At 27.8% G+C, this 16,877-nt stretch overlaps 1 protein-coding gene across 2 annotated transcripts in view; it reads left to right on the top strand.

Moving 5' to 3' along the window:
* Positions 1 to 16,877, top strand: part of LOC111634846 (dopamine D2-like receptor) — a 203,437-nt gene that overhangs the window by 56,538 nt on the left and 130,022 nt on the right. For both annotated transcript variants that reach the window (XM_023379685.1, XM_023379692.1), the window contains exon 2: positions 14,012 to 14,644. In XM_023379685.1, the coding sequence (XP_023235453.1) occupies positions 14,249 to 14,644 (396 nt within the window). In that variant the 5' untranslated portion in view covers positions 14,012 to 14,248. The remainder of the gene's footprint in view (positions 1 to 14,011; positions 14,645 to 16,877) is intronic.

Below are 16,877 nucleotides of genomic sequence, written 5' to 3' on the forward strand. Positions count from 1 at the left end.
TGGCATTATCCATTAAATTTATATAAATAATTTAATAAATTTATTAAAACCAATATTTTTAATATCAATAAATAAAAATTAACGATAATAAAAAAATAATTACAGCTTACTTATCTAAATTAAATTTTTTTTCTTGTTTTCTTTCGTATTATAAGTAATTTAAAAATTTGGTTTAAAACAAATTTTGTAAAATTAAATTTTAAAAAATTCTTTTAAATTTCGAGAATAAAATAGTACTCAAATAGAACGCAACATAGAGTTATGAGATAGTCAAATTGTTACAATGGGTGTAAGACATCGTTTAGGAAATTTATAGTTGCCGAAAGCCATTGGGTGGTTGGAAGCTGGCCAGTTGTCTCAATGTCACCCATGTACTGTAGTGATTGGAAAAACACTTTAAGGAAACCAGAACAATTCACAGAAGGTTGAAAACCTCATAAAATGATCGATATCTAACCCGATTGGCTGGACGACACATAGACTACAATAGTACCAATCGAGTTGCAGCTTTCATGGCATTTACAGAACAGAATAGATCTTCTTATCATTCTTGAACATTTGTTTTTAGGTTTTTACTAATATAAAAATAAGTTTATCTTCGTATAATAGCGATAGATTTCAACAAAGTCAGTAAAGACCTATAACCTTTACTTTCGAACCATGAAGCCCCCTTTGGCATCACTAAAATCATCAGTTACGCAAAGAAGACTAATGCATTACTTCATACAAACGTAATTATATTTAAATTTTCATTAATTAAACATGATTTTGTAGCATGGTATGAACATAATCCTTAACGAATGTAGTTTCCTGCTCCAATTTCTCACTTCAGATTGAACTGTAGCATTCGTTGGATCGACATACAGCCGATCAATATCAATGATTTATGCCGAACGGATGGCTAATATGTATCTGCCAAATATCAAGCCAACTATATTTATCTACGTTGGTAATATATTGCTGTTTTTGGTAGTAATGTTATATATACATATTAACTTATAGAATTTTAAAATTTAAATCTGTTTATTGGAAAAGTAATCCTTCATAACTCTGAACTGATCAACTAAATGTATTCAAGTTAAAGATATATTGTATAAATAATGCATTATATATCGAAGGCATCAAAAATTTTATAGATATTTGCCCCTTTAAGGGCAAAGACTCGCTTCAACTTGTATCCTTCAATACAATTTCATTCATTCTTTAAGTTTCATACAAATAATACTAGAATATTTACAGTAAAAAATTATAATATTTTACTTGAATTTAACATATAAAATGCCCTTATTCTTCAGTAAATCTATTTAAAAGAGTGAGACCCCCGAGTAAATTCGAAAGTACACGACGTAAGCATTGATTCATTATAAATTCTCGACTCTCATTCTTTGAAGTTATTAATAAGTATGGAAAATATCAAACAAGAATTAAGATAACTCATTAATTATAAATATAACTTTTATTTGTTTAAATTTTAATGATAAATTTTCTTAACATCAAACACTAGAGAGAGAGAATTTATTAACATAATTAATATTTTTATTAAATTATAAAGGAATTAAGTGTACAAACTTTTCGCATCGAAACTTCAGTTATATTTACATGTACAATTAAATTAATTTAACGAATTGACTAACAAATAATTATTATTTTTAGAACTATACTTAAAATGATTACTTGTATAAATACATCTTCTTCATCATCATTTTAATTAAATTTATTTTATAATTATCTATTATCGATTAATATATTTAAATAAAAAAATAATTTAATTATTTTTATCGTTTTACCTTTAAAATACAAATAATTTAAATCACAAATTTAAAAAAAAATTTAAACGCGTTTTAAAAAAAAATTAAATAAAATCTTATTAATTATAAATAATTAACAATTGCCTTAAAATTAATTTTAAGATAATTAAACATTAAAATTTTACTAATATAATTCTTTACTTTTCTAATAATTAATAACGAGTAAACTTAGTTTAATTATTGAAATGTTTATTATATTTTAATTATATTATAACAACAAAATTTTAATTACAATTAAATTTAAAGTGTTTTTTTAATATTAAATTATGATTTTATGTAGTAAATGAGTATTAAAAAAATTTAATTTTACAAGAGAAATAAACAATTTTATATAAAATTCGACGAATTTAAAACAAAATTTTAATATTTTAATTCAAAAATTGATTAAAAATTTAATCAAAACTTTTATGAACTTTAAACAACAATTTTTTTTAAATTTTAAGTAANGTAAAATAAGTTTTATTATTATTATTATTTGTAATATTTGTTTAAAAAATTAAATTAAATTGTTTTGTATTAATTTCATATTTATAATAATAAAATAAATATTTACAATTTAATTCATTTTGTGCAATTAATTTACATATTACGTAAATTTTAATATATGATAATTTTAAATTTTATACTGGTTGGTCCAAAAGTTAGTTAACTGTTGTAAAAATTAATTCTTGTTTTTAAATATTTGTTAGTAATACAAACTTCAGTTTTTCACGAGAAAAAAGCGTTCTAAACTTAGTTTACCATTCGACATTCACAATAAAGAAAATATGGTTATGTGACTTTTGGGCCACCCTATATAATAATAACCATTTTTATATTACAAAATTTATTATTAACTGATTTTACATATACTATTCTATAATTGTTATAACCATATTAATAATAATTTATGTAATAATTAAAAAAAGATAAGGTATACACATATACTGATTGAAGAAAAAGTTACGCATTATCCGATTACTGCAAAACACGACAAAACAGCTGTCTCTGACAGATATGTAAATGCTTAGAGTTGTAGCCAAATTGCCAATTGTAATTGGACTACAACTGCAATCTTTTGAAAGGTACAAAATGTCTTAAAAATTCTAATCCAGTACCATATAAAAAGCCTCTTTGAGACTTAGTGTTCAATTATATGTACAGTACCTACTGCTTGGATATCTTCGAACGCCAGACATGCCTGTATGACGCAGTCAAAGACATTAAGCAGAGAAGATTGAGTTTGAGAAAGACCACATAATCGGGCGGAGAAAGTCAGGATGGCCGTTTGACCAAATTGTCCATCATTTGTGTCGCTCCGACCTAACTGTAACGAGATGTTAGGGTAGTGGATACGTCAAGGCATAAATGCACGACGGACAAAATTTTGGACGTCACAGACATCCCATCAGCAGAGATAATAGTCTGATCGTGAAACATCCACAAACAAGTTGCAAAGGCGTTTTTATACTATCAAGAGTTAGATGGAAGCCTCAATACAGAACCCTCTTTCTTCTCGTAGTATTGGCTTCGTAGTGGGTTGCAGAGATAAATTTGCACGGCTTCGTTTGCATAGGTGCAGTGACAGAAACATGAACTACTACGGCTGGCAGCGTATGCGCTTCGATATTCTACTGTTGGATTACATTGCTCTACTGGCATGCTGGTCTGGGAGCCATCCCAAATGAAGTAAATTATTCCTAGTAGTAGTATGAGAGACGCTGATAGCGTATGCATTAAGTTCAGGAAATCGGATTAGATTGTTGGGATAAGGCAACGCAACACATAGACAATCTGTCAAGGAAGATGCCTCCCGGGAGGACTTTCTATGGAAAACTGTCCCATATTTAGATGTACATGCGAAGAAGGATCTGAAAATTATACGCGGTCAACTCGTTGGTGAAGTGCGAACCTGCGACCAAACTATCAGTATTCAGTATCCACTCGATCACTGTAAAAGTTCAGAAAATCCCGTGCATTTATGTATTGCTTTTAATCTTGCTGAAAAATGGCTCAAGACAGCCTCAATGGCAAGGATGAATCAGCAATTTTCCAACAAAATAATGGCAGCTGTAAACAACTAGTGTTTCCCAGTAACGTGCTTATCAAGTTGCCACACTCTCTTGGCCTCCATATTTGTTACTCATCGAGCATTTATGGAATCAGATGGGACACCGCTTCGGCCATTTAGGAGTGTGAGAGATCTAGAAATGTAGTTGCAACATCCGTGAGCAAATCAGTGCCCAACCGTATCGCCCAGACAAGAAGACGAAGACGTATAAGGTAGTAAAGGTTCGTTTAAATTGTACTGTTGTTCAGCAGGAAATTGTGCCCTTGCTATGATATTGTAATCACTTATTACCATGCGTACGTACAGTACGCACTTGTGTGCTTTATATGTTTTCACTAATAAAGTTTCATTAGATTCCAATGTTTCTTGACGCATAATTTTATTTTGTTAGTGAGTGTGTTTATACTTCTTTATATTATTTATAAAGAAGATAACTACATTTAACTTTATATTTTTGTAAATATTAATATTATATTGCAGAACTGTCAACATCATCACATTTCGTATGAAATTTTATATTTTTAATAATTACATATTCAAATTTGATTTTAGATCGAAAGATTTCTATACAAAGTATTCTATTTTTATTTGAAATGAAATTTATTTATCTTAAATATAAAATTTATGTACCTTTTTATGATAAAATAACTAGTTTTATTTTTAATAATCAAAAGCTGCATTTTCTTGTAAAGTCAGTCTCGGTATATTACTTATCCCTTTCTGTTTACTGATTAATATATCTTTTCTAATAATACAGATTGTAGTGTCATCCGATATCTTCCTTTTTTATCAAATTGTTTATAAAGTTTCAAATAATACGATTTTTTTGATGATGATGATGCAGATATAAATTATTATTTTTTTGCAGTAAACAGATATGTTATTTTTTACGTTGTAAAATAAATATATGACACTTTACAATGTTTTCCAATAAACTTTAATATAAATTTCAGGTTATTTTACTGGATAATTCGAAAAGTTTATAAATATAATTAATATAAGAACAATTAAATTAAAATGCATTATTATAATTGTAATCATTACTATTAATTAACGTTCTATTTTATAAAAATTAAATTGATTTTTGGAAAATAGGATGAATCAGAGATGATTGTATAAATATCAGTACCCCAATAGAACCTTTTCTTTCTCATTCCCTTATTTTTTTCCTTTCCTCAGGTTAGACCCTTGAAAAGACTACCTCCTAATGATGATAATATCAGATATTTTTCATACTTTCTGATTCACCCAATAGTACCCTACTAGAACCGTCTCTCTTCTTATCCTCATTCTCATCCCTTCTCTTCCTTTCTTCAGCCTAGACCTTTTGAGTAGTGTCTATCCAATAATAACTGCATGTCAATTATTTTTTCTGGTCTGTCGAGAATTCCTCTTTGATATAATCTTGTATATTTCTAAATTATAATATAATTTAGTGTTTTCTAATTCTATATTAAAAAAAATTATTTAATTGTTAATCACACTGCATCTATTGTGGAAACCGCTTCCCGTTATTTGCCATTCACCTGTCAATCACACTTTCTAGAAAAATACAGCGAAAACTCAGATGTATTTTTCTAGAAACTAAAATCCAAAGATTTTTATATTCTAGATTCTTATCTTTAATTTTTCTCTTTTCTTCAATCATTTACATTTCTCTTGAGTACTGTATATTAAATTAATAAAGTACTGTAATTGCAGTTATTAGGTTTTAAACCTTGGACCACCCAGTACATTTTATTCTGGAATACATTTAGCTACTTTTTAGTTACTAATACGAGGTCTGTTCAAAAAGTATCGGACTTTTATTTTTTCCGCGTAAACCAATGATGCGCGGGAGGCCTCTTTCGGTGGAGTTGTGGAGGGGACAGTCATGCACAGCTCTGAATTTTTTCCCGCCTGCAGGAAGCGTCAGTCGTTGGCAGTCGGCCTATGAGTGAGAACATGTAGCGAGCTCTCGTCGGATTCCACTAAGTTGGAAAATGACTCAACAACGTGAGCAGCGATATTACATCAAATTTTGCCAAAAACCTTGGCTATACCCAAGCGTAAACCATTCGCAAGATTCAGCAGGCTTTCGGGGACGATCCTCGAGGCCAAAAAAAAACGCTGCAGGTCCGCAGAAATATCAAGGTCATGTTGACAGTTCTTTCGACTCTCGTGGGGGGGTGTATCGTGAGTACTCACCACAAGGCCAAACCATCGCAAAGGAATACTACCAGGAGGTCCTTCGTCGTCTTTCCGATGCTGTGCGACGCAAACGACCGGATCTGTGGTCGATCAAAACTTGGCAGCTCCATCGTGATAACGCATCCGCCCATTCTGCGCATCTGATTTGGGCTTTCGTCGCCAAACACAACACTCCTGTGGTTCGTCACGCTCCGTACTCTCCCCACATGGCTCCGTGTAACTTTTGGCTATTTCCCAAGCTGAAAATGTCGCTAGAAGGAACCCGCTTTTAGTCGAGAGAAGACATCATGCGGAATGCGACGGACCGGCTGATGGCCATTCCAAAAGATGCGTTCCAGCAGTGTTTCCAGCAATGGCAGGAACGCTGGGAGAAGTGTATACACTACCAAGGAGACTACTTTGAAGGGGATTAGGGTTTTGTACCTCAAAATCAATAAATGTATTTTTGCCGACCAAAGGTCCGATACTTTTTGACCATCCCTCGTATTTTCAAATATTGAAAAATTTTCAAGAAATATAAACATTAACATAGCAGTTTAATCTCTTATATTTGTACTTATAACCCAAAAGTAAGCCTAAAGAGTTTTGTGTCGCCCTGTGTTTACTATTTAGATTTAAAACTATACGTATAGTAGAAGCTCGTTAATCCGGCACCAGAGGACAAGACGCCGGATTACCAGACGTTTTTTTATTTTGATAAAATCTGATAATTTGTGTGAGATCTGAACGTTGTACCTATTGATGTATACTGTATTAACATACGCTGCCATGCGGATTGGACGGATTTAGGGGTTGCGCAGGGCGCAGATACATCATCCAGCTGCAGTTTTTTTCGAGTAAAGTCTGGTATTTCAAGTAGTAAAAAGTTTTGTAAGGCTTATTGTTTTCTTTCTGCAACCCTCTAGGATTCCTGGATCCGCCATTTTATGCTGCTGCTTGCTTCCTACTTGTCTACACACGCTCTGTAACCGGTTTGGAGATGATACAGTTAATGACTATACTGTGTTAATATCAATTAAAAACTTGTTAAAATGTTGATTTTGTGCAATAACGTGTTCATTAGCACTCATATTCATATGCATATTACATTTTACTTTCCAGAATTCTGCTGGAAATGAATCTTTAGCGTACCACGTGTCCAAACGAATTCCGATTCGCTATAATTCCGGATTATCTGTTATTTTTTTATAGCATGCCGGATTAACGAACTTATATCTAGAATATATTGTAAGTGTAGGTTATATATAATATAGGTTTAATTTCATGTTGAATTTTCATCGTTGATGGTGACCAGTTAATCAGTGTGCTGATCATTTTCATTCTGAAAAAATGGCAAACAAGAGAAAACAAGATTTTTCGAGAGCAGGGAAATTGCCCATCATAAAGCAAAAACAAAACCAGAAATTGCAAAATAATTTAATATTTAGAGAGAGATTCAACGAAATATCCGAAAAACGAGATTTTGGAAAGTTTTAATGAACAATAGAAGCGTAAATGTGAGTATCCAGATGTTGAAAAGTGCTGAAGAGTTGTAGAGACCAGAACATCGTGTCGATGGAAAGCTTCTCAGAGAAAAAGCCGAACAATTCGGATATATTGAATATAAAGCAAGTAACAAATGGTTGGATAAATTTAAGAGGAGGTGTGTACAGTTTTTATTAAAATTTTTTGGTGAAAGTGCAAAGTGCGATTTCACAAAGGTGGATTGCACGAATTGAAAAGTTTACCAGAAATTGTACAGAACCTCATTCCGGATGACTTTTTAATCGCAGACGAAATGGTTATTACACCACTGTTTTGTCTGCTGGACAAAACAGTGGTGTCCAATGGTGATTCACGTCACAAAACAGCAAAGAAGGTATAACTCTTCTTTTTTGCAAGCGAACGTGACAGGTAATGAAAAATTGCCATCGTTATTAATTAAAAATCTTTAAAGCCTCTGTTACCGCAAAGCCAAGACGTTACCTGAACAATATACAGAAAATAAAAATAAAAACATGGATGACATCAGAATATTTTTGTAACTGGCTGAAAAAATTAGACACCCTGATTGCCGAAAGAAAAATTATTCTTTGTATCAAAGAATCTACAGCGTACATTTGAGGATTCCTAATTCAAAAGCCAAAACAATTTAATTTTTTTATTGCAACTTTTATATCGAAGGATCGTTATAAACTTTAAATTGCACTTATTGTACGAAAGATGTTGCATGTTATTGAAGCTTGATCACGTGAGTTTGAAACGAACTTTCCAGATGCAATACGAGTGATTAACACAACTTGGAATGAAGTTCCGTAGAGCACCATTGCAAATTGCTGCACAAGTCGATTATATCGAAGAGTGAGCCGATTTCATTACAGGAATGACTGATGGATAAGTGCCATTCGAAGATTCTTGTCGACATTGACAATGATCTACGTGTTTGCGGACACTTATCTGAAGACGATATCATTGCTGAAGTGATGAAGATTAGGAAGAAATAAATCCTATCAAGGACAAGTACTGCTCTTCCTCTACAAGTAGGAAAACCAGAAAAGCTCTCCAGCTTTTAAGAAGGGTTTTCTAAAAACTATGTCATTCATAAAACAAGATGATTTTGAGGCGGTCGACCGCATCGAAAACATTGTTAAGCAAGAAGCAATGAATCGTTGACGACAATCTGGTGTCGATGTTTTCGTCCCCTTTACAACTTCGAGTTATGGAAAGTCTACTGTATATATAAAAAAAAGTGATAAAATTAATTTAAAAAAAAATTAAAATTTCTTTGATTAATAAAATGAAATATTAAAAATTCATGTAGAATATCAAAATAAAAAAAAAAAAATAGATCATCATCATTAAGGATGCGATGCTTTTATAACAGAAAAAAAAGGAATTAAACTTAAGAAATATTCAAACTTCTTAATAAATATGCCACAAAAAAGTAATTACTTTTATTATTTTTTTCCTTAAAAGTTTATTAATAAAATTTGTCATAAAGTTCTACTACTTTTCAATATTAATATTATCTAAAAGACAGGAGGATGAGGAAAAAATAGAACATAAACTTTTTCATTCATTAATCTGTTTTAGGCAATAATTTTTTTGCTATTTTTAGCAAAAAATATAGCAATTTTTTAATTAAAAATTACAACTTTATGTTGTAATGTTTAATTTTAACGTATATATATATACATATATATACTAGAGGAGTAAGAGAAGGAAGAAATTATTTTGATTGATTAGTCTGTTTTTAAGATGAAAATTTTTATTTTTTATTTAAAGAAAGACAGAAAATTTTGTATAAAAATTATAATCTTTTATATTAAGTATATATATGATATAAAAATCGCATGTTATAGGTAAGTTATCCATTAATTATTAGTATTATCTACGCGACAGAGAAGAGAAAGAAGTAACTTAAAATTCGTAATTAATCACCTTTTTAAGACGTAAATTATTGTTTTTTTTTGTATTAAAAAATAAAATTTTTTTATAAAAATTAAAATTACAAAGATGTATATTTTATATATAACATAAAAATTACATGTTAAAAGCAAATTAGCCATAAAAATCAAGTAAATTATTCATCATTATTTAAGCCATTGCCAAATGTAAAATTTTACAATAATTTTTTTACTATATTTTTTGGGGGGAGGGGAGAACATTTTTCGAGATAATAACAAGATGGATAATGATTATTCGAGATAAATTAACAATATTATATATTGATTGATAATATAATGAGAAACGTGATGATGATAAAAGGAAATCATGCATAAAGAATAGATAAGGGGAGAGAGAAGAGAAAAATCAAATCAAGTATTTTTATTATTATCAAGTTTAGTTGATTTATTATATAAATCCCTACAGAAGCTTCAAAGCAAGTAATATAAAATATGAAAATTGAATTTATCACTTTTTGACATTTAAATAACTTGCAATTTTTAGAAGGTAACAAAATATTCACAGAAAAAAATAAAAAGGAAATAATCTGCCAAAAATAATTAGAAACATTTAAGAATTAAAAAAAAAAGAAAATTCTTTTCATTACAATTTTATTTAAAATTCTTAATTTATTAGCATTTTCAGTTATTATCATTAATTTTGATTTCTATCTAATATTATTTTTAATTTATGAATTAATTTTTTAATATAATAATTCAAATTAATGAATTTTTTAAAATAATAAATGTTTTAATTTAATAAAATAAGTAATTTTATTAATTATTTAACTGTAAAAATACTTTTTAAAGCTCATTAAAAATTCGAGTAATTTTTTTTTTCTTACCTCAATAATTGAATTCCTTGAAATAATAAATAATGAGAAGTGATTAAATTTAGTTAGTGTTTTAATATTTATTTAATAATAATTATATATTACAAAACATTATCCAAAGTTTTATAACAAAATAATTATTTTAAAAGCGAAAAAAGAAAAATTATATAAAAGTATACAGGGTGGCCCAGATGTCAGTTAACCACTGTAATGACTAAATTTCCTTCTTATTCAAATATTTAATCACATTTTAAATTGTTTTTTTCATTAATTTTGTTATGAAAGCAGCTTTTCACATTTCCAATTCTATCTAAAACATTACAAAACAAAATTCGGTTAACTGATTTTTAAGCCATCCCTTATACATAATTTGTTAAGTTTATTTTCTGTAAATCTCAACACTCTGTTAATGTAGTTAACTGACTTTTGAGCATCCATATATATATATATATATATATATATAATGTAATTTTTAGATCTATAGAAAATAAACATAACCGCAATAATAATAAATTCTATTATAAGTGTCCGAAAGTCAGTTAACCGTATTTAATTTCGCGTGCACGGATTTATACTTTAGAAAACGAATCGTAAACTGATTCTGTGATAAAATTAACGGAAACATAATTAAATATTTGGATAAGATAGCGATTTAATGTTTACAGTGGTTAACCGACTTATGGGCCATCCTAGGTTTATTTTCTTTAAATCTTTAAATTGTTATAGTATATATATATATATATATANATAACTCCATTCACACACATACGTACTGTACATACATATATATATATATATATTTGTCTATTGTATAAATAAATTACTTCAGAACAAACTTTAAACTTCATTAAATCGTAAAATACGAAACAATGTAGTCAATTATACCTTTTAAAAAAATAAAAAATAGTATTTATCTCGTTAATTTCGGGGTTAAACGATTTGGTGTTTGAATATAAATAAATGACTGTTTTCGTATATTTTCGAGACGAATATTTCAAGTAAATCAATTTGTGAACTTCATTAAGCACCAGTAAATTAAAATAAAGTCATTAATGATATGTACTGAACGAAAATAAATCGAATAATAAATGGATAAATTATTTTATCATGCGAATTTTTAAAGTTAATCAGCTCCTATGTACAGGGATTTTTTTAAAAAATATAATTAGTGTACTTATATAACGTATTTTTATCATAAATGTAATTGATGTAACATTAAGGAATTCGTTTCTTAATGGCAATTAAATGATAATTTTAATGAATTATTATTCGGCAATAAAAATTAATTTTAATTAGAATTAAAGGAATAAAACAAAAGTTTAATTCGTTTCTGAATAAACCGAAAAATAATTGCCTTCACGAGATTCGATTTAACGAGTTTACGTATGTTTAGCGTGTTTTTAAGTGAATAAATCTTGTAGGAGATGGTTTAAAAAATTGCAGAAAATAATTAAGTAACGATAAAATGATAGAAAATTTATCAAAAAATCCAAAAATAGATGTTTTTTTTCTGTAGTAAAAAAGGCTATTTACTACAGAAAAAAAAGGAGACAATTAACAAAAGAATAGATCCGTTATTTCTTTCTCCATTCTGATAATGGAACTTATCATGCTTAATTGCGACTCTTAATGGACTGTGTTAAACACACTTAAATATAACAACAGATAATTATTTAATTGATAAAATAAATCAGAATTCTAAAATAAATTTAAAAAAATTTTTTTTAATGATGAAAATTACCAATTTATAAACTTTTTAATAATAATAATATTTAATTAAAATTTAAAAAATATAATTTTTATGCGTAAAACAATATTTTTTAACCAGTTAAATGTGCACTTACTTGTATAAATTCTTTGTTTTATTTTCTAATTAAATTGTTTACGTGAGTTATCAACGCTTGACGATTCGGTTGTATAAGAAATGTATAATATTTATGAGCATTTCTGTGTGATTTAGTTGTTTTGAACAGGTATCAGGTGCAATATATCAGAGTATGTAAATAGATTTCATGTTAGGTTCGTATGGAAAGAAGGGGAAAAAAAGTAGGGATCTAGCAATATCATAAGAACATATTTCAAACAAAGCCAATACAGGCAATGACAGACAAAGTGAATAAAAGTATTCTGCAGTTCAGAAAGTGTTTCCACTCACACTGACGTTTCTAAGGTGATTGATCGGTTATTTTCTCCTTTATTGGATTTGATACAGCCTTTTCCCCTATATTGTTGCCTGGTTGTGACATGCCTTTGCCAAACACTACAAAGATCTAAAATTATCTTGGTTTAACTCGAACTTATCGAAAGGCTACTCTATGAAATATAATAGTGTAAACAATGTCACCTTCTGTCTTTTTATTAAAAACAAGACACACTGTTTATTTTATATAATACTCAATTTTCTGAAATTTTACACGAATATAATTCCGTTGTGTATATATAACTCTAAGAATTTTATTGGAGGAATTTCATGCCAATGGAAGTAATTTCTTTCGGAAATTTTCATTTCTATATTAAAATTTACATAATTATAAGCGAGTATTCATGAAGAAAACTGATTAAATTATTAAATTTTAACAATAAATACAAAAGAATTGTCGAAAACATTTAAAAAAAAACGTGAATATCTCACTTCCCCATATTAACAAGATAGCTATATTAAAATTTATCTTATGACATGTTCATCTACTCCTCCCTTGTCTTGTAAGCATTCCAATATAGTATTAAGTAAATTTGTTTTTATTCAAGGTATTCTGTAATTGAAGTAATATCTTTTGTGTTTTTTTTAAACAATTTTCATTTATTTTACGTTAAACAAATGCCACTATCTAGCAGGGTAATACCCCTTTGGTAACGTGTCTTACACGAACTTAATTTTTAATGTTTTCTAGTATAATTTCTATTATAATTTCTAATTAATTCGTTTAGGAAGCAAATAAATTGTAAAGTATGTAAAGAATTTGAAAGATTTTTACTATTTTAGAGCTTGTAGAAGCCGAGTAACCCCCTAAACGAGCAACTAGTAAGCTATTTTATTGTCTAAGAAAAGTAAAAAGTTTTGAAATTGGGTATGCAAAATCTAAATTTCTTTATCTTAAAAATAACTCTTTTTTATGGAATATTCGTTCAGTAAAAAGATTTTCTACTAAAAAAAACTATAATTTTTTTATGCTTTAAGATACAATCGTTCAGAGCTACCGTAGAAGAAATTTATTGTTCTTCAAACAATCTTAACTTGAAATATATAAACATCTTAAGATGAAGAGAGTTTTCTTTTTATATTTTAATAAAGTTTTCAGAAAAATATTGCTATATTATATCGATTTTGTTAGTGATGTCGATTCTTTATCAACTTTTTTTTAAAGGTTTCTCAATGACATTTCCAGTATTTTGAAATTGCCTTCATAAGCAACTAACCGCATTGCAATTCACAATAAACTACTTTGCCATAGTTCTAACAGCTTCTAGATTGCCCGAAGCGTAGTAAAGACACTTCATTTTAAAGAATTCCAGAAGATCTTGCCATTATGTCGTCACTCTTATCAACATTTACGTTACATTCGCGACTTAAAGGCTAATGATAGAAATTTCCTTCTTCTCAAATATTTATTTATTTATTTATTTTATTCTCAAATTTATTTACTTTAAAAATTTTTAATATATTAAAATACATTTTTTAAAATAATTTTTATATATTCGTTTCAGAATATTCTCCAGTTTCTTCCATTTACTTAACACGCTTCTTCTCTGAATGGGATACGAATTGTGACGCAAAATTTCGTCTACGTGGCTCTATCGTAGTAAAAAAAAGAAAAATTAAATAAAAAATTCCACGTGTTAATTATTTTTTAAAGTTAAATCTTTATATCAGGATGTTTAATAATGTTAATAACTTGAATATATATATATAAAAAGATATATGTATGTATATATTTTTGAATCATGGAAGAATATATAAACCGCACTGAATGGAAAAGTGAATGGCTCAATAATGAAAGTTCGTGGTCCACTATAATAGATGATGATATTTTTACAAATAATGAAACTTCCAGCGTATTACCATGCGCAACTGATAACGTTTCCAACTGGTTATGTGAAAACGTAACAAGTAACGTCACTCAGGATGAATCGGTGTATCAAGATAGTACCGAAAAAATCTATTGGGCACTTTTACTTATATTATTACCATTCTTAGCTGTGTTTGGTAACATTTTGGTCATCTTAAGTGTTTTCAAGGAAAGGAGTTTACAATCAGCAACAAACTATTTCATTGTCAGCTTAGCATTTGCAGATCTATTAGTATCAGCTGTTGTCATGCCTTTTGCGGTATATGTCCTGGTAAGTAGATCATTTTTTCCCCTGTTTTTATTTTATTTTAAATATTTTTGCTATATATTTTGTGTTTTCGGTATATAATAATGTAATATCCTACGGTATATGCATTAACTCAACTATAAAATACGATCTTTTACCATATTTTACAGTGAAATGAACTGAAAAAGTATATAATCGAGCGTGAAATACTATTGTAACAATAATATTATTATTATTTTTTTTTGTTTGACGTGTTTGTTTTTCTATCGTTAATTATAATTATCTTAAAGCTTAACCTGTATATTTAAAATCGAAATTTGTCGCCATATTTTTACGCTCGATATAATAGAATGGGCATTATACACACTTGTTGCTTTTTCTCCATTACTACTACTTCGAGTTAAATAAAGAAAAAAGAAACAAATGCATTATCCATGAAAGCTGTTTTAAGGTTGGCTGACGTCCAACCTACAAAGACTAAATTCCCAAGCATACGTTGAACGAATGTCTATTTAGAAACATGTTCTCCCACCATAAATCTTCAGCAAAGTAATTTATGTCAAAGAAACGTTTTCTCTTTGATCCTACTGTGCACAGGAGCGTAAAAGTGTTAGCAAAGAATTCCACGAGTTACTTTTTAATTCGTTACAAACAACTTACTAGACAACATTTAGACTCCAATGTCATATATAAAATTATAGAGTTGACGACTGAAAAATACATTACTGCTTTAACATTAAAGAAAATAACATAATTTCCAAAGAAAATTGTATATATGTATACTCAACTAAAGCTAAAATCTAGTTTATTTGGGTTAATTTTTAGTCAGTTTTAAATTAACTTTTTTGAATTAAAAATGTTATCTTTTAAACATTTTAATCGATTATTTACTTATAAAGTAAAAATAACTTATATATTTGTAAATTCCTTCATAAAAAGTGTCGTACTTGAAACGTTTGTACGCTTTGCAACATACAAAATATTGAAGAAATGTCAAAATTTTAAAAGTATTTACGTAATATAAACAGTTTTAAGTTTAAAAAAATCAGATATTATTTAATTATTTTGATTATTTTTATGTAATTTTATAAAATTCCTCCATAAGTAAACGTTCAAACTTTAAAAAAAAAACATTAAAGAAAAAAGAAATGTATTAACGTTTTAGTGAAATTTTACTTAATATAAACCGTTTTAAATATTTAAACTTTAATTTATCAAGTGAAATTTACGATTTTTTTTTAAAAAGTAATCTTAACAATTGCGACCTTCCATTCACTAGTACAAAATTGAAAAACTAACTTAAGTGAGAAAGGCAAGCAATATGAGCGTGAATATAAAATCTTACAGTAAAAGAAGAATGGAAAGAAAGTTGTATAAAAGTAAAAAAAAATATATATATAAAATTTTTTAGAAGTCCCCTATGACTTACTGCTTCATTCATATTCAAGAGAATCAATAAGGAACCTTTAGAAAAGTGAAGATTTTAGTAGAATCTTGAATTTATTTACCAAAAAAAAAATATAAGAAGGGGGGAAACTATTTAAAATAAATAATTTAAAAAAAATTACATTTTAGAATGAATTAATTGCAAACATTATAGCAATAAAAATTCACACAAGATTGATGGTTATAATTTCAAATTAATTAACAACACTTAGAAATATTTAATTATTTAATTTTCTCATTTATAAATTTCAATTAAATTGATACTTTCTAATTACAAAATTTATTTGATTTTACATTTAATTATAATTAAATTATTACTGTATCGGATACGGTATTTATTTCTACTTTTAACTTTACTGTTTAAAATGTGTATACGTAATTAATTAAAAATTTCTTTTTCTTAACATCATTTAAGCAAGTAAAATCGATGGTTGAAAGATCGAAGGATGAATTTTTACGATATTTTTAATTGATGAGGTAGAGAAGAATAAATTTAAAAAAAAAATTGAGAGATAAAACAGTTTTATAAAACTTTAAATTTTCTCTTTAAAGATCCATAAGCAGTAAATCAATAAATGTCATTTTTGTTGATTGATCAATAAACTGTATATAATAGTCCCTAATGAATGTAAAAAAATGGCATTAATCACAGGGAATTTACTGTATAAAAATTTATAATATAAAATTATTTATCATATTTTATAATTAAATTTACTAATTTATTTATTTTTACATGAATAAATTAAATATGAAAAAAAAATGAATTAAAATAACTAAGATGCTGAATGTGTGTATGTGCTTTAATTTTTTA

The sequence above is a fragment of the Centruroides sculpturatus genome, unplaced genomic scaffold, assembly GCF_000671375.1.
Source record: "Centruroides sculpturatus isolate CEXI.00-Female unplaced genomic scaffold, Cexi_2.0 scaffold135, whole genome shotgun sequence".
Lineage (NCBI taxonomy): Eukaryota > Metazoa > Arthropoda > Arachnida > Scorpiones > Buthidae > Centruroides > Centruroides sculpturatus.